The 27018-nt window shown below is 38.9% G+C and overlaps 1 protein-coding gene across 1 annotated transcript in view; it reads right to left on the bottom strand.

Annotated features, from left to right (window-relative positions):
- Positions 1 to 9983, bottom strand: part of LOC128858109 (T-lymphocyte activation antigen CD86) — a 261339-nt gene extending 251356 nt beyond the window's left edge. The window contains exon 1 of the mRNA XM_054094096.1: positions 8255 to 9983. Within this exon, the coding sequence (XP_053950071.1) occupies positions 8255 to 8300 (46 nt within the window). The 5' untranslated portion in view covers positions 8301 to 9983. The remainder of the gene's footprint in view (positions 1 to 8254) is intronic.
- Between the last annotated feature and the right edge of the window lie 17035 nt (positions 9984 to 27018).

Below are 27018 nucleotides of genomic sequence, written 5' to 3'. Positions count from 1 at the left end.
TTTGTTTTTCTTTTCACAAATAGGAACGTCCATGAGTCGCTTACGTACGAATACAGAAAGGCGTAAATTGGGGGGACGGAACAATATTAGCGGGTAGCGAAGTAAAAAAGCGCACGTTAAGTTTTTGGAGGACATGTTGAATATACCTATGATAATTAAATATTTTCGTTAATACTAGAATTTTTCGGTAATCCCTCTTGATTACTATTTTCATAGTTTTTCTAACACATCTAATATCGCGCGGTAAACATTTAAGCAAAACCAAATGGCAACAAGAAGTTTAAAAAGTTATATAATTTTTTTAATTCCTCATCATCTCACTACAGCAAAGGAGTCTCTTTCGGGTTTGACTTCGTTTCACATCTTTGTATACACTGCCTTTAATAATTGTTATTTTTATTATTATTATTATACTATTATTATTTGTTGGAAAATTATAAAATAATTGCACCCAAACGTATTCAAGTAATTAGAGCAGATATACATATATCGTGTTCCTTTCATTGATTTGAATTTTTTTCTGAGCCCAACTTCAACAATAAATTTTAGTACTATTCCAGTTTTAGTGCCTCCTCCAGTAAAATATGTTAATCCAGATGCTTGTCCCGTTTTATTTCATTTTTATATTTTTTTATGAAAATATATTTAATTCTACTAATATAAATAACCATGTCAATACAAGTTTTAAATTTGTGCAAATTGAAAAATTTTTCAGAAACGTTTTCTTCAAACATGCAAATTTTTTAATCAGAATTTTTAGAAAAATGCGTGTATGCAGTTTTATAGCCCATTCAATTCTAGTCTAACAAAGTGTAACGTAGCTCATAAGGTGAATTGATTTTTAGCAGTTTTGTTTAGCAACAGTTTTTTTAAAACCTATACGATAAATAAAAGCAGATAGCCTAGCTGCTTTCAAGACTTAGAGAATTCTCACATCCAAACTGATAACGCATTATTTTAAAGCCATTCAGCTGAGTTTGGTTCCATGTGTAGAAGTCCACGCAAGTGGGGAAAGTTACTGATCGCCATTCACTTGGGAGTGGCCAGGACGATTCTTCTACATATGGTTCAAGCAGCTCACAACGGCCGGGATTAGCCCACGTATCCTCTGGGTAGCTTCCGAACACCCGTTCGGGAGTGAGCTAACGTGAGAAGGCGAAACATTCCAGGATAGCTGGTTGTGCGCTGGGTTTGGGACCCGCCACTTAAAAATCCCCCCCAATGAAAAGAACTGCAAAGCCTCGGATGAGAACTGCCTTTACTGATGACGACCCCTGCAAACGAAATAAGGAATATGATTTGAGGGCATGCACCTGGAATGTCCGGTCCCTTAATGGGGAAGGTGCCTCTGCCCGGCTGGTTAATGTCCTCGTGAGAGTAAAGGCTGACATCACTGCCATCCAAGAGATGCGATGGACGGGGCAAGGTAAGAAAAACATAGGACCTTGCGACGTCTACTACAGCTGCCATGTAAAGGAGCGCAAATTCGGTGTCGGATTTGTAGTGGGAGAGAGACTTCGTCACCAAGTACTGTCGTTCACTCCGGTGGACGAGCGTCTCGCAACAATCCGCATCAAAGCGCGTTTTTTTAACATATCGCTAATTTGCGCCCACGCCCCGACGGAAGAGAAGGACGATGCGACCAAAGATTCCTTCTATGAGCGCTTGGAACGTTCCTATGAGCGCTGCCCCCGCCACGACATAAAAATCGTGCTTGGCGACTTCAACGCCAGGGTGGGCAAGGAGGGAATTTTTGGTCCCACAGTCGGAAAATTCAGCCTGCACAACGAAACATCCGGTAACGGACAGAGGCTGATCGACTTCGCCGGGGCCCGAAACATGGTAGTCTGCAGCACCAGATTCCAGCATAAAAAAATCCACCAAGCTACCTGGCTGTCTCCTGATCGAAAAACGCGAAACCAGATCGATCATGTTGTGATAGATGGAAGACACGCTTCTAGTGTATTAGATATACGTACGATCCGAGGACCCAACATCGACTCGGATCATTACCTTGTTGCAGCCAAACTGCGCACCCGCCTCTGTGCAGCAAAAAACGTACATCTACCTGCGCAAAGAATGTTCGACATCGAAAAGCTGCAATCACAACAGACAGCCAGAAGATTCGCCACTCGACTCTCACTCCTGCTCTCGGAGAGTACTGCCCAACAAACCGGCATGCGCGAGCAATGGAGCAACATTTCTCGCTCCCTACGTACCGCCGCCGAAGAAGAAATCGGATTCCGGCGAGCCCGAAAAAACAATTGGTACGACGAGGAATGTCATGCTGCCGCAGAAAGAAAGGATGCTGCCTATAGAGCCACGCTGCGATCGGGCGCAACGCGAGCCATGTGGGATCGCTACAGAGAGCTGAAAAAGGAAGAGAGACGTATTATCCGACAGAAGAAACGAGAGGCCGAAATACGTGAGTGCGAGGAGCTTGAGATGCTGGCCAATAGGAACAACGCCCGAAAATTCTACCAGAAAGTTCGGCGGCTTACAGAAGGTTTTAAGACCGGGGCGTTTTCCTGTAAGAACAAAGACGGCGATCTGGTGACTGACGTACAGAGCAATCTTAAATTATGGAGGGAACACTTCTCGAACCTGTTAAACGGGGACAGCTGCGCATGTCATAGAGAATGTGAAGATCCCGATACCCCAATCGTTGACGACGGAATTGTCGTTCCGTTACCCGACCATGACGAGGTGAGAAAAGCAATATCACGGCTAAAGAACAACAAAGCCGCGGGCGCCGACGGACTGCCGGCTGAGCTATTCAAACATGGCGGCGAGGAGCTGGTAAGGTGCGTGCATCAACTCCTATGCAAAATATGGTCGGATGAAAGCATGCCTGCCGATTGGAATTTAAGTGTGCTCTGCCCAATCCATAAGAAGGGCGATCCTGCAATTTGTGCCAATTACCGCGGGATTAGTCTTCTAAATATCGCCTATAAGGTCCTAGCGAGCGTATTGTGTGAAAGGCTGAAGCCCACCGTCAACCAACTGATTGGACCTTATCAGTGTGGCTTCAGACCTGGAAAGTCTACCATCGACCAAATATTCTCAATACGCCAAATCTTGGAAAAGACCCATGAAAGGAGAATCGACACACACCATCTTTTCGTCGACTTCAAAGCTGCATTCGACAGTACGGAAAGGAGTTACCTGTATGCCGAGATGTCTGAATTTGGTATCCGCGCAAAACTAATACGGCTGTGTAAGATGACGTTGCTCAACACCAGCAGCACCGTCAGAATTGGGAAGGACCTCTCCGAGCCGTTTGATACCAAACGAGGTTTCAGACAGGGTGACTCGCTGTCGTGTGACTTCTTTAACCTGATGTTGGAGAGCATCGTACGAGCCGCAGAACTTAATCGCTCAGGCACAATATTTTATAAGAGCGTACAATTGTTGGTGTATGCCGATGATATTGACATCATCGGCCTTAACAACCGCGTTATGAGTTCTGCCTTCTCCAAACTGGATAAAGAGGCAAAGCGAATGGGTTTGGTGGTGAACGAGGACAAAACGAAGTACCTCCTGTCTTCAAACAAACAGTCGGCGCACTCGCGTATCGGCCCTCACGTCACTGTTGACAGTTATAATTTTGAGGTTGTAAAAGACTTCGTGTATTTAGGAACCAGCATTAACACCGATAACAATGGCAGCCTTGAAATCCAACGTAGAATCTCTCTTGCCAACAAGTGCTACTTTGGACTAAGTAGGCAACTGAGCAGTAAAGTCCTCTCTCGACGAACAAAACTAACACTCTACAAGACTCTCATCATGCCCGTCCTAACGTATGGCGCAGAAGCTTGGACGATGACAACGTCCGATGAAGCGACGCTTGGAGTGTTCGAGAGAAAGATTCTGCGTAAGATTTTTGGACCTTTGCACGTTGGCAACGGCGAATATCGCAGACGATGGAACGATGAGCTGTATGAGCTTTACGACGACATAGACATAGCGCAGCGAATAAAGATCCAGCGGCTTCGTTGGCTGGGTCATGTCGTCCGAATGGATACAAACGCTCCGGCTTTGAAAGTATTCGATGCGGTACCAGCTGGTGGTAGTAGAGGAAGAGGAAGGCCTCCTCTGCGTTGGAAAGATCAGGTGGAGAAGGACTTGGCTTCACTTGGTGTGTCCAATTGGCGCCGGTTAGCACGAGAAAGAAACGACTGGCGCGCTTTGTTAAACTCGGCCAAAATCACGTAAGCGGTTATCGCGCCAATTAAGAAGAGAAGAAGAAGCATTCATGAGTCGAGTATTTGACGGATTTTGCCTGTACACGTGCTCATGGTGGATATATAAATGTTGTAATATCTGACTTAATATTGTTAAGAGCGGTATTTTTCAGTAATATAGTGAAACCTGAAAGACTCTGGATTATTATATGTTTCACTTTAAAACAAGGCGCGTCATTTGAAAGACCCTTTACATTCAGAGGTTTATTATTGCCTGCCACTATTAGAAAAAATTGGTGTTTCATTTGGTGTCTCACGTACGGATTCGGAACCCATCCACTATCGAATCGTAGTCATGCCTCAACCCATTCAGCTACAGCAAATAATAAAGTGTAAATTTGAAGTTGCTAAAATGCCCCGTGAATTTTGTATTACTTTTTTTCCCCTTAATTGTGTTGTGTAGTTTCTTTATGTAACAAAATCACGACATTTTTTTAAAAAAAAAAAACGCAACAGTGTTAAGGGAAAAAATTATAAAAATTCAGCGAAAATTTGGAACGAATTCAAATTCACACTTCGTCATATTAAAATTTAAGGAGCTATAGAATTGCGTACCCAATTACCTTTTTTTTAATTTTGATTAAAAGTTTTTAATTTCCTTAAGTTCGTCGAATTTTCACAAGTCCGGTACAAAGTGCGAAAATTGGGTTATTATGGTATTTATTATAGAATAAACTATGTTTTATAAAAACGAAAATAATTCAGTTTAAGAAATAAATAAGTTAACCTAATAGGACTATGAATAAGTTCGTGCGGGTTTTTTTCGAAATTTGAAACTTTATTGACGTAAAATGGTTACAAATTTAATATTCAGAATATTGTCCATCGCTTACTACTACTTTTTCCCATCTTTCTGGCAATTCACGGATTCCCTTTGTGAAAAATTCGGTCGGTTTTGCCGCAATCCACGAATCGATCCATTTTTTGACTTCATCGTAATTACGGAAGTGCTGGTCAGCCAGGCCATGTTGCATCGATCGGAAGAGATAGTAATCGGATGGCGCAAGGTCTGGACTATACGGCGGGTGGGGTAGGACATCCCATTTGAGCGTTTCTAAGTATGTTTTGACCACTTGTGCAACATGTGGCCGAGCATTGTCATGTTGCAAAATAACTTTGTCGTGTCTATCGGCGTATTGCGGCCGTTTTTCTCGCAGTGCTCAGCTCAAACGCATCAATTGTCGTCGGTAGACATCCCCCGTAATCGTTTCATTCGGTTTCAGTAGCTCATAATACACAACACCCAGCTGGTCCCACCAGATACACAGCATAACCTTCAGGCCATGAATATTCTGCGCCGACGTCGATGTTGAAGCATGGCCAGGGTATCCATACGTTGCCCGACGTTTTGGATTGTCGTAATGGACCCACTTTTCATCGCCAGTCACAATTCGATGCAAAAAACCCTTTCTTTTGTGCCGTTGAAGCAGTTGTTCGCATGCCATAAAACGGCGTTCAACGTCTCTTGGCTTCAATTCATACGGCACCCAATGGCCTACCTTTCGGATCATTCCCATGGCTTTTAAACGTTTGGAAATGGTTGATTGATCAACTCCCAAAGTTTTTGCAACCTCTTCTTGCGTTTGAGCCGGATCTTGATCGAGCAATTCCTCCAATTCGGTATCCATGAACTTTGGCGGCGCACCCTCGCGTTCTTCGTCTTCCAAGCCAAAATCACCACTTTTAAAGCGTGCAAACCACTTCTGGCACGTTCGCTCAGATAGAGCATGCTCACCATAAACTTCCACCAAGATACGATGACTTTCGGCTGCTTTTTTCTTCATATTAAAATAATGAAGAAGAATTCCCCGCAAAAACACATTATTTGGCACGAAATTCGACATTTTCAAGTGTGGTAAAAATATTGTTGTTTACGCTTCAAATAAAAAACTTATACTGACGTTTGTGCCTTACGACAGTAGCTCTCCAATGAATGTTTGGAAATGTGGATCGATGGAATAATAATCAAGTTACGCCATCTGTTGTAAAACCGTAACGAACTTATTCATAGTCCTATTATATACTGCCTGCATAATAATTTCAGGATAGGGCATTTTTACTCGTAAACAATAGACAAATTTTAATAAAAAAAAATTTAATAGAAATTTTACGGCAGTTGCTGTGTTACTTTGGATGACGTTTACTATTAAAAATCGAAGCTAAACTTAGAACTTTCCTTAAATTTTTGAAGGGAAACTTCTTAGGCGTCGATGGACGAGCGAGAATGGAGAGTAAAATTTGAAGGCCATGCAACGTTTTGGGGATTTTCGTTCCGCGAGTGAGAAAAAAGATATAACACAGAGGAAAAGGAGAGAGAGAGCTATACCTTATATATATTTTAGATACACTTTAAGCTATTTTTCCTGAGTTTTTCATTGTGGTTGCTAATTTCTAGTAAGAAATAACACTGCCTACATTTGGCGCTTGTTTATTGGTGCAAACTTGTAGGAAACAATATTTTTGGTACCTACTTTTTGGCTTTATGTTTCCCTGGTGCCTACTGTTTGGGGCGATTTTGGTCCCCTTTTTTGGTGGTGTTTTTTGGTGCCCACTTTTTGGCGCTAATTTCCGTTACCTGGCTAGTGTTTGTGCGTACTATAAAGTGCTATCCATTCCGGTGTCGGATTTATTGGAATTGCCTTGCGGTAATTTGTGCCGTTGCTGCGGTCATGGAATCGCTGCGTTTGTGCGAGTGATAAACGCTCGGAGTAGTGCGCGTTGTTGCCACGGTTTGTGTCCGGCGTTTACCTACACCGGTCGACTCTTCTCCGTTTCTTTGTGTATTTCATCTATTTGTATTATCTGCAAATGTTGTGAATTTATTTAGATAACTTCTGCTCAAATATGGACGAGACGTTATCAATAAAACGGTCCGCGGATGACATATGGCAAAAATATATTTTTTGTTTTTTTGGTAGGACTGTTGTAAGCTTACATGGCAAATTTCAGCGTGATATGTCACATAGTTTGTTTTCTGTGCTACTGTAAACAAGTCAAGCTCGAGTGTGTTCTTCGAATTTAACGATGGAAATTCAAGTTGAACAAAGAATTTGTTTGAAATTTTGTTATTCCAACAAAATTTCGGCTTCAGATGACTTAAAAATGTTGCAGACAACCTATGGGGATTCTGCTCTATCGCGTGCACGTGTTTTCCAGTGGTACAAATCGTTCAAAGAGGGCCGTACATCGGTTGAAAACTTGCCTCATGAACGTAGTCCAGCAACATCAGTAAACGACGAAAACATCGGAAAAGTAAAGGAAATTGTGCTTGAAAATCGCACAAATCGCAAAATCGGTTAACGCTAAATATTATTTAGACGTTTTAAAGCGTTTGCGCGAGAGCATTCGTCTTAAAAGGAAGGAATTGTGGGACAACAAGTCATAGTTCTTGCATGACGATAATGCACCAGCTCACACATCACGTCTTGTTCGCGATTATTTGAACAAAAATAAAGTTAATATCGTTCCGCAAGCACCGTATTCGTCTGACATGGCTCCAAGCGACTTTTTCCTGTTTCCCAAGCTCAAGTTGCCGCTCCGTGGAAAACATTTTGAGACAGTTGAAGTCATAAAAGAGAATTCGAAGAAGAAACTTGAGCTTGACTTGTTTACAGTAGCACAGAAAACAAACTATGTGACATATCACGCTGAAATTTGCCATGTAAGCTTATAACAGTCCTACCAAAAAAACAAAAAATGTATTTTTGCCATATGTCATCCGCGGACCGTTTTATTGATAACGTCTCGTTCATATTTGAGCAGAAGGTATATATTCTTTCTTTCTCTCATTCTCTCTCTCAATCTCTCTCGGGTCTCTCCCTCATTCGTTGTCTGCCTTTAAAGTTTCACTTCTGTTATGTGTACTACGCTACGCGCACTTGTTTTCCTATTTGTTTTTGTTTTTTTATAAATTGGGATGATTAAACTCTTAAAATAATATTTTAAGCGTTAAATTTTTATAAAAGAACTACCAATTAATTACAAATTAAAAAAAAAATGTTTCGACTTACCTGCATACATCAACAATGCCAACAGTATTAACAGCCAATGCGTCATTTTGTTGTTCTTCCTGTTTAAATTGCCTTTCAGCGCTGATTTTGGCGTTAATTTTATAAAAACAAGTCGACAAATTATCGACAATTCACGCGGCGCGCCTTTGTTTGTATTTAATTACGTCCTTTGTTATTACACTACATAGTTTGTATGTATGCGTGCACATGTGTATGTGTGCACCATATTATTGTACGTTTTATCGATATGTGCGTTAGTTCCGAAATCAAAAGGATTCTAAATAATTACTCTGTTTATATGTAAATTTTTTCATAAGCACAAAATAACTGATTAAATATTTTCATAAATAACAAAGTTAATGGGAAATTATTTCACAGTTATATTTAAATTAATGAAAACTTAACGAGAATTTATTCGTTAGAACAGCCAAGCACGAAAAAAAATAGTCGATTAATTGCACTTGGCCTCAGCCGTAGTATAAATGAATTTCCCGCGTCCGAACTGTGGACTGGCGTATACGTTAAGTCTATGTATGTATTTATGCATGTATTTGGGTGCGCAGAAAATGGCTCGGAAAATACTTGAAATTAATGCTTTCATACAAATAATAAATAAGGCGAGTAATCACTTTGTCAGCTTGTCAGTTAAGCGAGTAAGCAGAGGAGTCACGCTACGCTGTAATTTGTTACGTGTTGAATATAACTGCTATTGTTACTGCTATTGTTATTGTGATTATTGGTAAGTGGAGTAATTCTTATCGCATTGAATTGGCGTTAATAAAACGGCCATCCGCTCTTGCGTATCATTTATTTATTTACTTCTTCTTTTTCGAACGTTTTTTGTATTTTATTTAATGCCAACGGGGCGTCGCACACAAATAAATTCCAAGAAAAAGAAAAAAAATAAATCAAAACGAAATCATTGTCGTTTCCGTTTCCGTCTCTCACTTCCGCAACTGACGTTTTCACGCTTAAAACTGACGTTGCAAGGACTTTCGCTTTTGGCGTTCGTTAGTCGATTATTTTTATCAGCACTTTGTTTGTGTTTGTGTTTTTTGTATATTTTTTTTACTGAAACTGGCTACTGTAAAAAGAAGTCTTGCATGCGTTATTTATAGAATTTTTCAACACAATCGGCAATGTTGTCTGCGCTACCGATGGCAGAGTTGCCGCCACTGTTATCGAGCACAGGCCTTATTTTAACGTTGTTTTCGCCTGTTTTACTCTGTTTCGCTCAGGTTTTGTATTTACTTTTATTATTTATATAATTTTTATTTTTAAATTGCACGCTTGCTTCTGGCTGCCTGTCTTGCGCCTGCAGCTGGTTGCTAGGTGGCTGCTCTACTGGAATCACGCGCCCGTTTAATTGGTTTCACTTTACGAAGTTATTATGCGCCTGATGTCGTTTCTCTTATCCTTTAACGATTATCCTTTTGTTGCTGTCAATTATCTCGCATGGCTGAAAGGGTTGACTTACATGTCAGCGGACTGTTGTTCGTAGCTACAGTTCAACAGCATTAACTTCGACGTGAGCTTGTTGCACGTTGTCGATGCCGTTTTAATTTTAATCAGGAACGACTCCCCTTTTTACTTCTTCTTCCTTAACTCTGTCTCTTTATTGCTTTAAGAATATTTGTAATTGTTAATGTTGTTGTTGTTGTTATTATGGCGCTTGTGGACAAGAGTCTTTGAGTGACAATTAATTCGTATTATACTGTTGATACTTAATTCGTGGTCGCACCTGAAAGCAGAAGAGCAAAATGCCATCGAAGGCGTGAGTAAAAATGCAACTTCTTCATACTTCATTTTGTTTAAATGACTTAAAAAGCTGTGCTAATAAGATTCTTAAGTACTTTGGAAATTCTCTAGGTTTTACAAAAAAAAATGGTGTATTGGTGCAAATGTCTCTAATGTTTGAAATTCTTTAGCAGTAGTCTAAGCAAGTAAAACACGCATATGGAGGAATGTTAAGGCACCAACACGGGTGATGACAGAAACTGCACACTTTAGACCCCTCTAAAACCTTTTTTTATGAATGCAATACATAATCGTTTGAAAGCATACAAATTTAAGTTAATTTTGGTGGAATTCGTCAAGCGCTGGAATGTGTAAAATTGTTCGCAAACTCGTGTCGGTATGGATGACATGAGCACCCAAGGATGAAATTTTATCAAATAAAGAGGGCGCACGGCGGCCGCCGTAGCCGAATGGGTTGGTGCGCGACTACCATTCGTAATTCACAGAGAGAACGTTGGTTCGAACATCGATGAAAACACCAAAATTAAGAAAACCATTTTTCTAATTGCGGTCGCCCATCGACAGGCAATGGCCAACCTCCGAGTGAATTTCTGCCAGGAAAAAGCCCCTCATAAAAAAATCTGCCGGAGTAGGCTTGAAACTGTAGGTCCCTCCATTTGTGGAACAACATCAAGTCGCACACCTCAAATACGAGGAGCAGCTCGGCCAAACACCCAAAAAGGGGGTACGCGCTAATTATAAAAAAAAGAGAGTGCACTTTGCACCAGCTCATGGAAATCTCAAGAAAGCGGCATGCAAAAATACCGAAGCGATTGTCATCGGAATGGTAGACTCGTCGATTTTTTTTTTTTTACTTTTAATATATTAATTTTTTTTTAATATATAAAGTTTTGCAGTTATTTTGATATTCAAAGAAAAATGCAATTTTTAATATAAATGATTGCATTTTTATTTCATTATGAAGAGGAAGGTATGCCGTTAATAGTGGAAAATAACATCAGGCAAATGACCACCACGTCCACGCTTACAGGACAATATCTGTCGCATGAAATTTTCCATAACCGAATTGCAAAGTGGCTGCACTATGTCCTCGATAGTCTCACGAATTCCATCTTTGAGGTCTTGAATCGACCCTGAGCTGTTGGTGTAGACCTTCTCTTTCACGTGGTCCCAAAGAAAAAAGTCACAAGGTGTTAAATCCAAAGATCTCGGTGGCGAATTGTGTGGCCGTAAGACATCCCGTTGCTTGTGTTTAAAATAAAAAGTCGGATTCCCTCTTTATTTTTCTTTAAATCTACTCGACCTAAGAAGAAATCTTAGTAGATCTTGTGGAGGGAGAAAAGGTGGTCGCCTCTTGCCAAACACTTTAAGCCTGATTCGAGCGAAGGCCGGGCAGATGTGCAGGAGGTGGTCCGCCGTGTCATCCTCCTCTCCACATGCTCGGCAGAGTGCATTGTCTGAGATGCCCACCTTTCCTATGTGCTTTGTCCATTGAAAGTGGCCCACCATCCAGTAACCAGCCGCCTACAGTCCCCTTTACTTAGCAACAGGAGGAACTGCGGCAGTCGATCGGACATGATGTTACCTCAGAAGAGAGTGGCGGAACGGGTTCCAGGCCAAAGAAGTGGCCCTTAGAACCCATCTTAATTAAGGAGTTAGTGGTCTCGTTACCCACGATACACACATGGCCCGGGACCGATGTTAGCATCAGACTTCTATGTCTACCGACATAGTTCAGCCTGGATTTACAAGACTCGACTACCCTTGAAGTGGTTGGAGGGTTGTCTAAAGCTATGAGCGCACTCCTAACAAAAGCCGTTCTTGAAAAATACCACCATCGTCACTCACTTACAAGTGGCATTAAAGATTTAATGAAATGCTTTCAACCATTTAAAATTTCATACACCTATATCCTATGCAGCGGCCGCCGTTGGTGTGTGCCTATGAATCGGATCGGTCGCCCCTCAGCAGGCAACAGCAAACCTCCGAGGGTATTTCTGCCATGAAAAAGCTCCTCATAAAAGCCATTACCCGCTCGGAGTCGGCGTAAAACCGTAGGTCTCGCCATTTATGCAAAAACATCAAGACGCACATCACAAATTTCAGGAGGAACTCGGCCAAATACCATTAAGCTCCAATTATTATATGTATATTGGTTTGCTCATTGCATACGTATAAGCTCAATTTTTATATGAAAGTGCCAGAAAACTCTCTCAAAATACACAGCACAGTCTCATGAAGTCACAAAAAGGTTGATGAATTATGAGCTAAATAGAGGACCATTAATAACCAAATATATGCATTGTATACTTTTGTCAAACGGGCAAAACTGCATGTGTTCGCTTATCTCGCTCTCTCGTGTGCAAGCTACAACTACAAATAAAGCGCCAGTTTCGCGCCTCAAATAGCGCCACGGTTTCTTGAGCAACGCTCAAAACTCCTATTTACTACAAAAACTAGAAGCAAAAACCAAATTTTAGTTGGGTAAGACAGTTATGCAAAGAACGTTTCTTAGCTGCAACTGCATGGCATGGATGTCAGCGAGAGTTCATGTAAGCATTTGAAAATTAAAAAAAAAAATACTGTTACTCCGGCTGCCTTTGTCACTGAAAAGCATAGGTATTTTGCCAAATCTGTTTACACAAACTCGTTACTGTATTTGTATTTTCAAAGAGCTCGTTTACGGACACATTTCGTGTATATTTACACACCCCATACATAGAAGTTCCACACATGTGTATGTATCAACCTTTAGGTGGGGTTGCGTCCATGTCAAACGAGTGTACCCATATTCCAGCTCTATGGCATGGCAAAGCGGCAATAGCAACTATTCTCAGCCCTAGACACTAAACGAAAAAAAAGGCTCTGGTTTAAAAGCAAACTGTAATGCCCTTTTTTACTTTCAAATTTTTAGAAACGTAAGAGTAGTTGCATTTTATCCTCAACTCATAGCAGATATTTCTGTTTTTGTCACCCCAGTTTTTGTGTAATTTATCACAGGATACGAGACAAGTGAAAGAGCGACTCAAAGCAGTTACCCTGTGCGCATTTGAAGCGCTTGGGAAGCGAGTCATACACGAATTTGCTAATGGCTGTCCGCACACAGCCTCATATACTTACGCACATAGAAGCACATACCGGTTTTTGTTTGTGTATTTTGAACTTGTGAGCATTTGAGCTAGAAATCCCATATGCATGACATGGTTGAGTGGTATTTCTCTAGATTCATATGCTGCTGTTAATATCTATTTACGTATGCATGTATGTATGAGTAGCCAGCTCTGTGTCCTCAAAAAAGCCACATTGCTACGTTGATATCTACATTTGCAAACTTATTTGATGACCTTTTTCTTTTTTTTTTTTTGATGTTTTTTGTTTTGTTTTTGGGAGTTTGCTTAAACGCTCAGCAGGCTAAAAAAATATTCGGTTATGATTTATTAGCATGCGCTGACTGATGTTGTCAGTTGAATTTTAAAGCAGATTACAATGAATGACTGTTTCTGAAACTGCCAAAAAACACAAGTGCCCGTATACGCCTTTATTTGTTTATGTGCTGTGCATTGTTAGGCGCTCAAGGACGTAGGAGTAGATTTGGCTTAATATTTGAAAACAAAAGCAAAATATTTATGTAGGAGTATTCAAGTGGTTGCCGTAACCGAATGGGTTGCATGACTACCATTCGGGGTTCAGAGAGAACGTAGCCTCGAATCTCGGTGAAACACCAAAATGAAGAAAAACAGAAGGTTTTTCTAATAGCGGTCTCCCCTCGGCAATGGCAAACTTCCGAGGGTATTTCTGGCATGAAAAGCCCTTCATAAAAAATATCTGCCGTTTGGAGTCGGCTTAAAACTGTAGGTCCCTCCATTTGTGAAACAACATCAAGACGCACGCCACAAATAGGAGGAGAAGCTCGGCCAAACACCTAGAACGGTGTACGCACCAATTATATGTATATAATACAATATTTTCTACACATATGTTTATGAAAAATGTTCATAAATGAAAAAAATGTGCGCTTGATTCTACTATTTTCTACTAAAAAAATGCCAATGCACCCACGAAATTCGAAAGATGAAATTTTTTTATACTCAGAAGATCCCTCTGCACGTGGCTAGAGAGATTTTGTTGCCCTACCAGTTTGTGCAGGAGTAAGTCGCGTGTGGTCAAGCAGATGTTAATTCTATTCTTTCGTAACGAAACTATTTCCGATGTCTCTAGCCAGCTCATCCATCCCGCAGTTTCCCGCAAATGTCGCTGTGACCCGTCCAGATAAATCCTAAATCAAAGAATTCGGATGTGTTCGAAAGTGAAGTCAGGCATTCACTGACCAATTTCGAGTGCATCTTCAACGAGTTCGGGGCCCTAATTGCCAATGAGCTGTTGGAGTAAATAGTTATTATCCAAGTGAGCAGCCAATCAGCTACTCCTTAGCTTAAAACACGGGGTAACCAGAGCACCACTAACAATAGAACACCAATAATGTATAATACCAATAACCCTAACCCGAATATACCTGACAATCCTTCAGTCCAACTTTGATCCATCCGTGAATAGGTTCACTTGGCCGTATCACCAAATGCTATACTCCACCCACTCCTCCCTTGATGGACTGTGAGTGGATAATGTTCCGCTTGAAACCGGCCGAGTTTATTATTATTAATGAACTAATTGATTGATGTTTAGAAAACCACCAGAGAGCATCAGAAGAATGGCACTGGGTTGGAACTTGCAAAGGAGCAGGGATCGCGGTCGGCCAAAGAATAGTTAGAGAAGTTCGATGTTGCGCGAGCCAGCAGATGCCAGCTTCACATGGGACGGCGCAAAAACAACAGCCCGGAACTGTGTACGATAGAGACTATGTATATACTCCCGAGCGGAGTGAATAAGAAAAAAAAAAATTGATTGCCAATTTCAATTATTGTACAATGAATGCTTTTTCACTGCTCATATATTGTCTATATTGGAATAAAGATTTTTTTTTATACAAATTTGTTAGAATTAGTTATGCTTTCAAGCTCCAGTTTATGGAGCTTTGAGAGAACTACACTCCTTCTCAAATTCTTTAGCCTTTGAACTATTTTCTTTCCCGTTTAAATTTAAAATATTCTTAAACAAATTTTACAGTTAATTCGAATAAGTACTTCATCGTATTGAAAACGTATGCTGCTAATACACAATAATATTGAGTAGTCGAAAAAGTCTTTTCGTATTTCTAATCAAACTTCAACTCATTTTTTTTATATTTATAATGAACTTTATTAAACCAAATATGTAATATACCATTTTGGTCGACCACCTTTAGCCATTTTTTTCTAGAGACATTTTTCCATCAGTGTAAAACTTTTGTGGCTTCTCGGCGAACAACTGTGACAAGTAATTTTCACAAGCCTCTCTTGAAGCCAACTTTACTCCATTAAGGGAGTTCTGCATTGACCAAAACAAATAGTAGTCCGATGGTGCAAGGTCAGGGCTATATGGTGGATGCATCAAGACTTCCCAGTCAGTTTTTGCCGAGTCATCAAAGATGTGTGCGGCCTAGCGTTGTCCTGATGGAAGACGACGCCCTTTCTGCTGATCAGTTCTGGCCGATTGCTTGATTCAATCTCATCAGTTGTTGTCGTATTTGATCCACTTTTCGTCTCCTGTTACCATTCGCTTCAGAAATTGTTCGATTTCATTTCGTTTCAGCGAAGAATCGCAGATGTTAATTCGGTCCATTAAATTTTTGACAGACAATTCATGTGGTACCCAAACATCGAGCATCTTTTTGTAACCAGCCTTTTTTAAATGGTTCAAAACCGTTTGATGATGAATGTTTAGTGCCTTGGCGATGTCTGGCAGCTTATGTGACGGTCCTGGTCAATCTTTTCCATAATTTCATCGCCTTTTTCAACGATAGGTCGACCGGAGCGAGGTGCATCTTTTACATCGAAATTTCCAGAACGGAAGCGAACGAACCATTGTTGTGCTGCACGAACTGATACAGCATCATCTCCGTAAACTTCACAAATTTCATTGGTGGCTTGCGTGGCATTCTTCCCTTTTTTATACAAAAATTTCAAAATGTAGCGAATTTCTTCATTATTTTCACTCATTTTTGAACAGCTATAACTTTTTTTCAACTTCTCGGAATTTAATTTTTTTTTTGGTTAAATGAAGCTTAAAATGTCACCTTTCTAACACCATATGATATGACACAATGTGATTGGTAGCTTTGGAGATAGAAGACTCTAACGACATCTATTGACAAAATACGAAAAGACTTTTTCGACTACCCAATATTATATCGTACTTCTGCTTCTTAAGGGCAAAATGCTTCACAATATTCACTGTTGAGGCACAAGGCTGACAATTTTTGGTATGCTAAGGAGCCATAAGGACTGTCTTCAGTATTTAGGCAGCCCACCTGCACTATGAAGCTCAAAATATATATCAACTATCATATTTAAAAATATAGTTTTCTCTATTTTCTCTATCCACGGCTCTCACTCTTTCCAAGTTAATTCAGCTGAGCTATTGAAGTGATTGAAAATCCATCAAGGTTGCAAGCGTTGCTCAATCATTAAAAGGCTTGAAATTAAAAATGTTATGTTTGTCGGCATGGAATATCTGCATGACGCGTAATATCTCTCTTTCAGTTAAATTTTATATTTACCTGCATGCAGTATTTTGTCTCAAGACATAAATATACTTCTTCATGTTTCAAATCATTACTTACTCTTCTCTTTGAAGTTGCAAATAAAATAGTTTTCACTGCAATCGAAAACCCAGTGCAATATTTTCCCATTTTAAATGCACTTTTTATGCCTTTTTGCATCAACTTCAAGCGAAAACATCAACAAATAAATAAAATTGAGATACAGACTGTTGCCAGAGAATTTAATCGGAAACGCTTTTACACACACAAATGAACTCGTACATTTATGTGCCCGCATTTCTGCAGGTATGTGTGTATGTGCTAAATGCATACATGCATATGTGTCGATATGGACGTGTTAACAATGCCGGTGACACATTGTACATGCATTCATATGTAGCTTACTTCCGTGGCGCAAGCAAAAACAGCAAGCACTCACACACAGAATGAACTAAGGCCTTAAATAGAACAGCATGGAATTCAATGTAAGTAAATGTATATACATGTGTACATGTACATATGTGCGTGCGTGTGTGTGGTTGTGGGTTTAGTGTTGCAAAAGTGATAAAATGTTGCAAAATGTCATAAAGTTTCAAGTGGAAGAGCGAATAGAAAATATGCATAGAGCACGTGTAGTCTGCTTTTAGGGGCGCAGTGGACACACTGCATTGCTAGTAGCAACAGTTAGGTATACAAATTAACTTTATTTTTACGATTACACGTGTGACAGGCACTCAAGCCACACTCGGACGCTCGTTCACTCAAACGCTCACTCTCACGCACGCACACATACACAAGCACTCAGTGTCCAAACTGTCATAAAATTTTAAAAACAAATAACAGTGGGATAAATAGATGGATGTCCGTAGTGTTGCATGTACAAATCTTGATTATCTATGTGTGATGGACGCTAGCTTGAGTGCGCGTGTGTGCGTGTTAGAATGATATTGCGGAAGTGTAAAATCTACATGCAATTAATGTTAACTACAAAACTCTCACACACGCGCCACACGCGTCACAACACCAACTATAGCAACAATTGTAATGGCGGTAGAAATGATTTCGCCAACAATACTCTGCCATGTAAATAAATAACTACTGAAACTGAGCTGTTTGGTAGCATCAAACAACAGCAGCAACAAACTATAAATGATGATAGGAAAACAAACAAACAAATACGGCTGACAATTACAAATGCACTCGTCATTATTCGTCGCTCGTTGGCAGTTGTCGCCGGTTGTGTGTGTAGTCGTACGTCGTTAGTCATATTATTCTTTTGTTACAAATCATTCTCGTTTTGTTTAGCTTTTCATTATACCTATGCTGGCTTTTTTCACTACTCCTTGCCTGCTGTGCACCATTTCGCTTTATTGCCATCATGCAGTAGCAATTAACAATTGTAGGTAGTAGAACACTTTCATTTACATGAATGTGCTCACATATGCTTGTGTGTATATGTGCATGTATGTGTGTTCACATGTACCTTACCCACTCCGGCAACTAGTTTACCGCTTCAAGCTAACTCAACTCATCCAACCCAATGCAATTTACATTTTCTAGACGTTTGTGTTTAGGGCTGCTCTTATATTCCATATGTATGTGTCCAACAAAAAAATTTACAAATCAGGAATAAGAAAGTGACTTGGGCTCCATGTTTTTTAAATTTCTATTTCTTAAAGAAAGATTCTAAAGGACTAAGTCATCTGACTACAACATCCTATGAGGCGTCCCTTGGTGTGGTTGAGAGTTAGATTTTGCCGAATATTTTTGGCCCATTAGCGACGACAGGTATCGTAGGCGATGAATCAATGAGCTGTATAAGCTTTACGGCGACTTACACATAGTACAGCCAATACGGATCCAGCGGCTCCGCTGGCTAAATCAAGTCATCCAAACAAAGAATCCCGCTCTGAAAGTACTCGATTGGGTTCGTGCTAGTGGTAGCAGAGAAAGGGAAAACCATCAGGTGGAGTAAGACTTTGCTTCACTTACTTTGAATGCCCAACTGATGTCTGAGGCTTTCATGCCAATCAAGAAGATGTGCCAGGTATACTTCAGTCACCTTATATATAAATATATTTAATATTAACCCGAATGTCATGTCGATGCGTTCGATACTTATTTCCACTGCATAACGCCAACAGAAAAGTACAAAAAATTCATTAAGTATCTTTGAAGCTTTAACTTAACATGTCTCAAGAGATTTTTTCAAAGAATTGTATCTTAATAATATTATATCACTATATTTCCGAGCAGGCAAGATTGGAAAGAGGGGAGAGTTGGCTCGGAAAGTCTGGAGTGGGGGCGGGGGTTTACTCTAAATCAGCCAGCATTTCGGTCTCCTTTAAACTGTCGGATTATAAATTAAACTTCCACCCAAGTCCACCTATTCAACCAGATGGGCAAAAAGAAAACATACATCCAAACAGTTAAGTACAATCCTAGTACGCACACATTCATACACAAACGTTCAAGGAATTTTCTGTCATTAAAAGGCTTGGTTGAATAATCACTATAAACTAACGCCATGTGACACAAATTTTCACATTTCCGGCTCTTAATCATCGTACATTTACCCATGTGTTGCTCACACGTCCTGGCTGCTCAGTACAAAATGTGAATTAGTGCCTATAAAAGTTTATATCAGCAGGCAGGTGCACGCATGAATAAAAATCGCAAACTACATAAGTGTTGGAATATCGGCCTATATGTACATATGCATGCTTGTATGATTTGTACGTAATTTGTAATACTCGTAGGTGAGCACACACAAGTTGAATGGAATACTTATTGCGGTATACATTGCCGTGCTTATGCGTTTACTGTTACACAGAATGATTAATATTTAGATTCAAAGCTGAGCCTTTTTCTTAATTAAAGCTTTGACTGCTATTGTCTGTTTCATGTGGGTGTATTGAAACTTGGAATGAAATGAACCATTTAAAAGCTTATTTAGGGTATTAATGCGAATGTCGTCCTTTAAGAAAACTAAGTTTTTTATTTTTTATTCGGTAATAATGCAAAGCAATGAGGGAGGGTTACTAACAAGAATCGCCGATTTTATAGCACAATGGAGACTAGTGAATTTGTTTTTAAAATCAAGACATGAAATTTAAATTCTGCTAAGACTAAGTTATCGACTTGTAAAATAGGATTAATAGGGCAATCGCATAGGAGAGGGAAATGCCGGACCACAGATTTTTCTTGAACTTTATAGATTTGTAGTGCTAAATAACTGTGCTAAGCAACTTTGCAGTTTTTTTTGTAGGATATTCGCAATTGAAAATTCGAAGTGTGAAAAAAATTCCGTTCCTTCAAAATTTATAGCTCGAAAATTGTTAGTCTAACAAGAAAAAGTTCTTTGGTGAAGTTTTCTTTTAATAAAAAATAAATGAAAAAATATTGATTTGTTAATCATTTGTTTGAGCAGCATATGCCATATTCTCCAGACCTTGCACTGACCGATTAGCATTTTTTCCGCTCCCTGTCAAGCCTAATATATATATATATATATATATAATATATGTATATGTTGCTGTTATTGAAGTGGTTAAGTATTTCTACTAAAATAGTCCTAATGAGCGACCAGCACCGGTGTGCAGCCACTGTTCTGGAGTGATGAATCCGTGTGTTGTTTTTTTTTTTTTTTTTGTTCTAAGTCAAGATGTATTTTGTGAGATCCCAGCATAGCAGCAACTCCTTAATCTCGATGTCTCCTTAATTTGCTGCAAGAACGGCTTACCGAAGGAGTGGAGTCGTGCCTTAGCTAGCCCCGGACATTCACATAAGTAGTGGAAAAGACTTTTCTTCGCACCTTACGCTTGACAGCTTCTGCAGACGCGATTGAAGGTGAGGTTGAGTCTGGCTGCATGCTCCCCTTCCTTCCAATGACCAGTAAGGGTTGCAGTCATGCGTGAGATGTTTGGTCGAGAACATCCTGACAGGTGATTCGTCCTTTGGATTTTGTATGACGGCCATGTGTTTTTTGTTGTAAAGATGTAGTTATTTGATTCCATCTTCTTTCCGCTAAAGCACGATAGTGTGAAGCTTTGGATGTTTTTAATGTGTTCACTGGGGTGAATACTGCCACCGCCTCTGCTAAGTCTAGTGGCGAACCTTTTCTTGCTAGGTCATCCGCTATTTCTTTAGCCCGTATGTTCCTATGACCGGAAACCCATATAAGAGTGATTTGAAGCCCATGATTAAGCAATTCTAGTTCCTCTCTTCACTTTAAGACTAGTTTGGATGAAATCAGTAGCGGATCCACGGGGGGGGTTTTCGGGTCCGGACCCCCCCCCCATTGGAATCATGCTCTAAAATTTTATGTTTCAATTCTGTATGAGTCAAGTTAAAAAAACAATATTTTTGTATATGCATTAGCAGTTTATTAGATTTTTTTCCAGTTTTAATTTATTTTATAATAAAAACAATTATAATACGACGGACGCAATTCAAAATTTTGAATAATTACACAGGCCTGCGTAATTTCATTTTTGTCCAATTTCTAAAACGGCTACGAGTGTCTCTTGAAGTTTTTTTTGTGCTGAAAACGAATTTGATCTTGAAAATGCTCCAGCACGTCAGGACTTTTGGCAATTTGTGGTTAAATAGTCAAGAAATGGCGATTTTGGACATCTTTATGAATTTTTTTTGAGTAAGGTAAACTTTTTTTTTTTTCCACAACGGAATCGCAAGGTAATACTCTGTAGCTTTAAAATCCATTTTTTAAAAGACTTCTAGGATGAATGAAAAAAAAGTTAGACTATTTTGAATTTAAGACTTAGACATGCAAATTCATTTTCTTAACGCCCTCTTTAATGGCGCAACAGATGCTTAAAAAACTATGTATGTTCGACATTGGTGTCGCTGATTACGAATCTGATGTTAGTTTTTTAAAATTAAAAATGGCTGATCCAATATGGCGGACGATCTTTCGAAAATTTAATGTAATTCGCTTGAAACTTGTTATTGGATCTGCCATTTTGAATTTTAAAAAACTAACATCAGGTTTGTAATCATCGACACCAATGTCGAACATACATAGCCAATCCAATTGAGAACCTTTAAGAGTCAACAAAGACAGAAATATCGAAAGATAATATTACAAATAAAGAACAACTGGGCGAAAGACTGCAAAATATTTGGAAAAATGACGACCAAATAAAAACAAACTGCTTAAAATGCGTTGAAAGCATACCCAAAAGGATTCCGGTTTTAATTGCTGCACGAGGTTTTCACGCAAAATATTGATTTTTTGATTTTTTTTTGATATTTTTTTAATAAAAGACTTGTTTGAATATTGTTTTTGTCGTATTATAGAAATTTAATAAACAACATATTAAAAATAGACTATTCTTTGATTATTAGCAGTTAAATGGCTGAAACTTGAATTTTTCATAGTGATTCTATTAATTTGAGCACCAACTGTACACTGACTGTTCTTGGATAGAAATTTTTAACTTTACCTGTTTCTCCTTCTTTTTTATTTTTGGTTCTGATTCTGGATCAAGGCGCTCGAAATAAGAAAATAATGTTCTCTTCATGTTAGGAGGCGTATTAACAATCACATTAACTACTTGTCAACAAATGCTCGACACAATGTATTCTGCTCGTTGAAAGAAACAAAAGAATAGAAGCATGTTCATGCATGTTTAAAGATAGCCTAGTTATTCACCAAAAAAACTTAGGGAAAAATCACTCGGCGCCGTCATCGCGATTTCGTTGGCGCGCTATTTAAAATTTCGAGTTAACAGTACATAGGGTGTCGCCGTTACGATAAGGAAAAGCTGCAACGGCTCTTTCATGGTAACTTTTTTGCCGTTATATAGCAACACATGTTGTTAGAGAAAAGCGCAATTAAATATATAATATTATATATAAACACGACCGTTTCGTTTGAAGAACTTTATTGGAGTGAATTGAGTCACAGTAAGCATTAATACAAGGAGAAGAAGTAAAGAAGTTACAAACAGGGTTGATATTTTTTTCGTACTTAAACTATACATGGTTGAATTGCAAGTTGGCTCCAACACATGTTATAATATATTGTATCTTAAATAGGCGTAATTATTTATGAAGGTGTCCCACGATGTATAAAAACCGCCAATTATTCTTGTAATTTTGAATCAAAGTCCTTTACTATTTTTAGAATTTTTTTTACAAGATATCTAGAGCTATTCGTTTTTTCATCGGCTAGTCACGACATGCAGCGCGAATAATGCCATATTTTATTCACGAAATTGATTTTTAATAAAAACACCCTTCTAAAATACCCCGGACCCCCCCCCTTTATGAAATCCTGGATCCGCCACTGCATGAAATGTAGTTGGAGTCTAGGGCTGTTATAGCTGCTTGACTGTCTGAAAAGATAGCTACTCTCGCACCAACTTCCTCGTAGAGTTTTAGTGATTTGCAAGCTTCTCTGATTGCTAAAAGTTCTGATCGCAAACAAAGGGTGATTTTGTAAGAGCTATAGCAAAAGCACAAAAAAACACACGTAAAATTCAGAAAAATTCATGAAATTTTTATTTAAATGGATAGTACAGCCCATATAATTTATTGTTTGAAAATGATTTCATGCAAATGTCGACCGCAACTGCGCTTCAAATGGTCCATCCGCTTAGTCCACTTTTGTCACAGTCTTTCCCATGTTTCGGCCGGTATCTCACATATAAATGCTTTAATGTTGTCTTCCAATGCGTTAATTGAAGCAGGTTTGTCTGAATAGACATGAGCTTTAACATAGCCCCACAAAAAATAATCTAAAGACGTTATATCGCACGATCTGGGTGGCCAATTGACAGGTCCCGAACGTGAAATAAAATGTTCACCGAACTCGCCTCTCAACAAGTCCATTGGTACGCGTGCTGTGTGGCATGTGGCACAGTCTTGCTGAAACCACATGTCATGCAAGTTAAGCTCTTGCATTTTGGGCAAAAAAAAGTTGGATATCAGTTCACGGTAGCGCTCACCATTCACAGTTACGTTACGATTCGCAGCATCTTTGAAGAAGAACGGTCCAATGATACCCCCAGCCCATAAACCACACCAAACTGTGACCTTTTCTGGATACATTGGTAGCTCTTGCAATTCTGCTGGCTGGTGTTCACTCCAAAATCGACAATTCTGCTTATTTACGTACCCATTGATCCAAAAATGAGTTTCGTGGCTGAACACAATTTTTCGATAAAAAAGTAGATCTTCGGCCAACTTTCCAAGAGCCCATTCACCAAAAATTCTGCCTTGGTGGGTCGTTCGGCTTCAATTCTTGCACCAGCTGTAATTTGAAAGGCTTCACAGCTACTTCCTTTCGCAAAATTTTCCACGTTGTTGGTAACAGGGGCCCAATTGCTGCGAACGGCGACGAATCGATAATTCATGGTCATCATTAACACTGGCCGATACAGCTGCGATATTTTCTTCAGTTCGCACTCTACGTAAGCGTGTTGGTGATTTGATGTCCAATATGGAAATTTGGCTCTAAATTTAGTCACAACAACTCGAACAGCCGCTTCAGTGGGTCGATTAAACTGACCATAAAATGGAAGAAGTGCGCGATAAACTTTCTTAACAGAACACGCATTTTTATAATAAAATTCAATGATTTGCAAGCGGTCTTCGTTTGTAAGACGATTCATGGTTAAATTATAGACCAAACTGAAGATTTTTGACAGTGAAACAAAACACGAAACGTGCGTCAGCTGTTTAAACCAACTGTTCAAAACGACAATAGCTAAAAAATCACCCGTTAGTATAACTTCCCTTGACGCTGATAGTGTATACGTACGGTTTTGTCGCAGATGATTTTTTATCTTTTTTAATTCCATATCGATAAGCAATGATTTTCTGTTAGAGTAACAACGGCAATGTAGCCTCTAAAAGGAAGCGAGGTGGAAATTTTTTATCTGGTTTGAATGATGAAATAATTGACTTTGATGGCGATGACAGTGTCCTATACTTGTCAATATTTGGTATATACTTTCCCTTGTCGTTGGCTGTATATGCAAAAAAAACTACGCGAGCTACACACTGGGGTAGAAAAAAGCAAAATTGCTTAGCAAAAGTATTTACCACCTCAGGTACTACAAATCTATAAAGCTTAAAAATATCTGCCATCTAAATGTATACATCCAAAAATATTTGTAAAGCTTACAGCTCGAAATTTCTGAACCGGAACCTTGTCAAATAAATTTTTTGCCACACAAATATGCTCATGGATCAGTAAATGCCATAACTCATGCAAATCGATAGGCATCCGAACAACATATGTGTGTATTTATTACCAATACCAATACATTTGAACTACAGATTTATTTTATTTGTTTTTGGTTTTGTTTAGATGCACAAGTGGGCCAGCATAGACAATAGCCACAGCTGGTGATGACTACAACAAAGTGTGCTCATATGCCAAAACTTCACAAGCACCACTACATTGACAATGTGCTGTTTACAATTTAGTTACTATTTGTGGCAAAAATACGAATGTATTGACATAACGAAACACGAGTGGACTGCTGTGACGTGCTAAAACAACCTGACAGTGTGACAGAAGAAGAAGTAGTGGAAGGAAAGCATATGCGTATAAAAGTAAATTAGAAATGAAAATAATAAATAACTGTACGTATGATATAAGCGCATTAGGTTGGTTTCCCAGCATTTGGCATTTAGTTTAGTAAACTTAAGGCTTTTTTATGCGAAATTCGCTTTTTAAATATTAAAATTATAGCAACAGCAAAGGCAAAAGTTCTAGTGCATTCCAGTCACGAAAAGGTTTTTTTATCAAAAAAGGGATTATGACGCATTGATTTGCTTTAACAAAAATCTTACCAAAACCTATACAAATGTGGAAAAAAGTTGCTTTGAAATTTGCATCTATAAATAATTTTTAACGAAACCTTAACTTATTTTTCCATTAAAAAGTTAGGGCTGAAAAGAACACCTGCCAGAATGACAAGCCTACAAAATAATAATCAGTTAAACTCTTTCGTTTCAGACATCCTGAAGAGCCAAAATCCTGTTGACAAGCCACCTATCTCTTTTTTAAGACGCTTACTTTGGTGCCACACTGCTACAAAAAATACGTCAAAAAAGAAATTGTTTTTGTATACTATTTGCTGTCAATAATAACAAACTATAAAATCAAAACGATCGCATTTTAATTTCCTCAAAAAAAAATTCCTAAAAAATAGCTATAAAAAATTAGTATTTGACCAGACTACTACCATAAAGCTGATCTATTTTTTACCAAGTTTTACCACATTTTTATAGCTATGAAGTCTACTGAATTCTGAACATTCATTGTTCACTTATGTCGATATGATTTACTTTAAGACAGGACAATGAGAACCATGAGGATCCGTGGATTTGTATCGCCTTTAATAGCATTTTCGAGGTTATTAACTCGCTGCCGTGTTTCGTGGAGTTCTTCGCAAGTTGAGCATTGTGCTGGAGAAAGCTTGAGAAATTTGCTCAGTGAGAGAGCAAAATGAAGAAAAAGTTTTTTCTAAAAGCGGTCACCCCTCGGCAGGCAATGGCAAACCTCCGAGTGTATTTGCCATTCAGAGTCGGCTTGAAACTGTAGGTCCCTTCATTTTAATCCATACAACATCTCAGGTAACGTCCTAAAACGCGATACTCTTTGAATCGGATTGTCTGGTATGGTGTATACCTATGAAACCGGAACTCCAAAATAGTTGGATCGAGCTGCAAAATGTAAGAAATTTCGAGTTTTACTTACAGCATCCACTTCACAATAATATAATAAAAAATTTCCATAACCATTCATGACCAATGAATGGAAATGCGCTTTATGTGCTTTAAAACCGCTGAGAATATCAAAACGGCCAAAGAGCAAAGTGATCGCATCGGCGAAGTGTACAAATTAAATTTAAATGTTAACGAAGCAGTACACAATGCAATTTATTCAGTAGCTTCAGGAGATTATCATCTTCTTACTTGCACGAAAATTAACTTCAACTGATGGCAAACACGACATGAAAAGCGCGACTAGAAAATTGAAGAGTTGATGCTCAAAAATCATCTATTGACAAGTAGAGGCCTCGGTGATGCTGTTGAAATTTCACTTGTACCACTCCATATAATTTTGAAAGATATGTGTAAGCATTACCTGAAAATTTCACCCTTAATAGTCGATTGCTTTTTCACAAGTTTTTGAGATTCTAAGAGCCATCTTATTATTTTTGAAAAAGAGGGATGTTAGTAAGTTCAGATAGTTTTTACAAATGAAAATTTGGACTAAATAAGAGTTGCTTTACAGGGGAAGTACTCAAAGAATAAGATTATATTATATTGTAATTTTATAGAGAATTTTAAATGGAAAAAAGTTAAAATTTGTGTAATTTTTTATAAA

The sequence above is a fragment of the Anastrepha ludens genome, chromosome 3 (genome assembly GCF_028408465.1).
Source record: "Anastrepha ludens isolate Willacy chromosome 3, idAnaLude1.1, whole genome shotgun sequence".
In the NCBI taxonomy this organism is placed as follows: Eukaryota; Metazoa; Arthropoda; class Insecta; order Diptera; family Tephritidae; genus Anastrepha; species Anastrepha ludens.
This window is presented reverse-complemented; position numbering and strand designations above follow the sequence as displayed.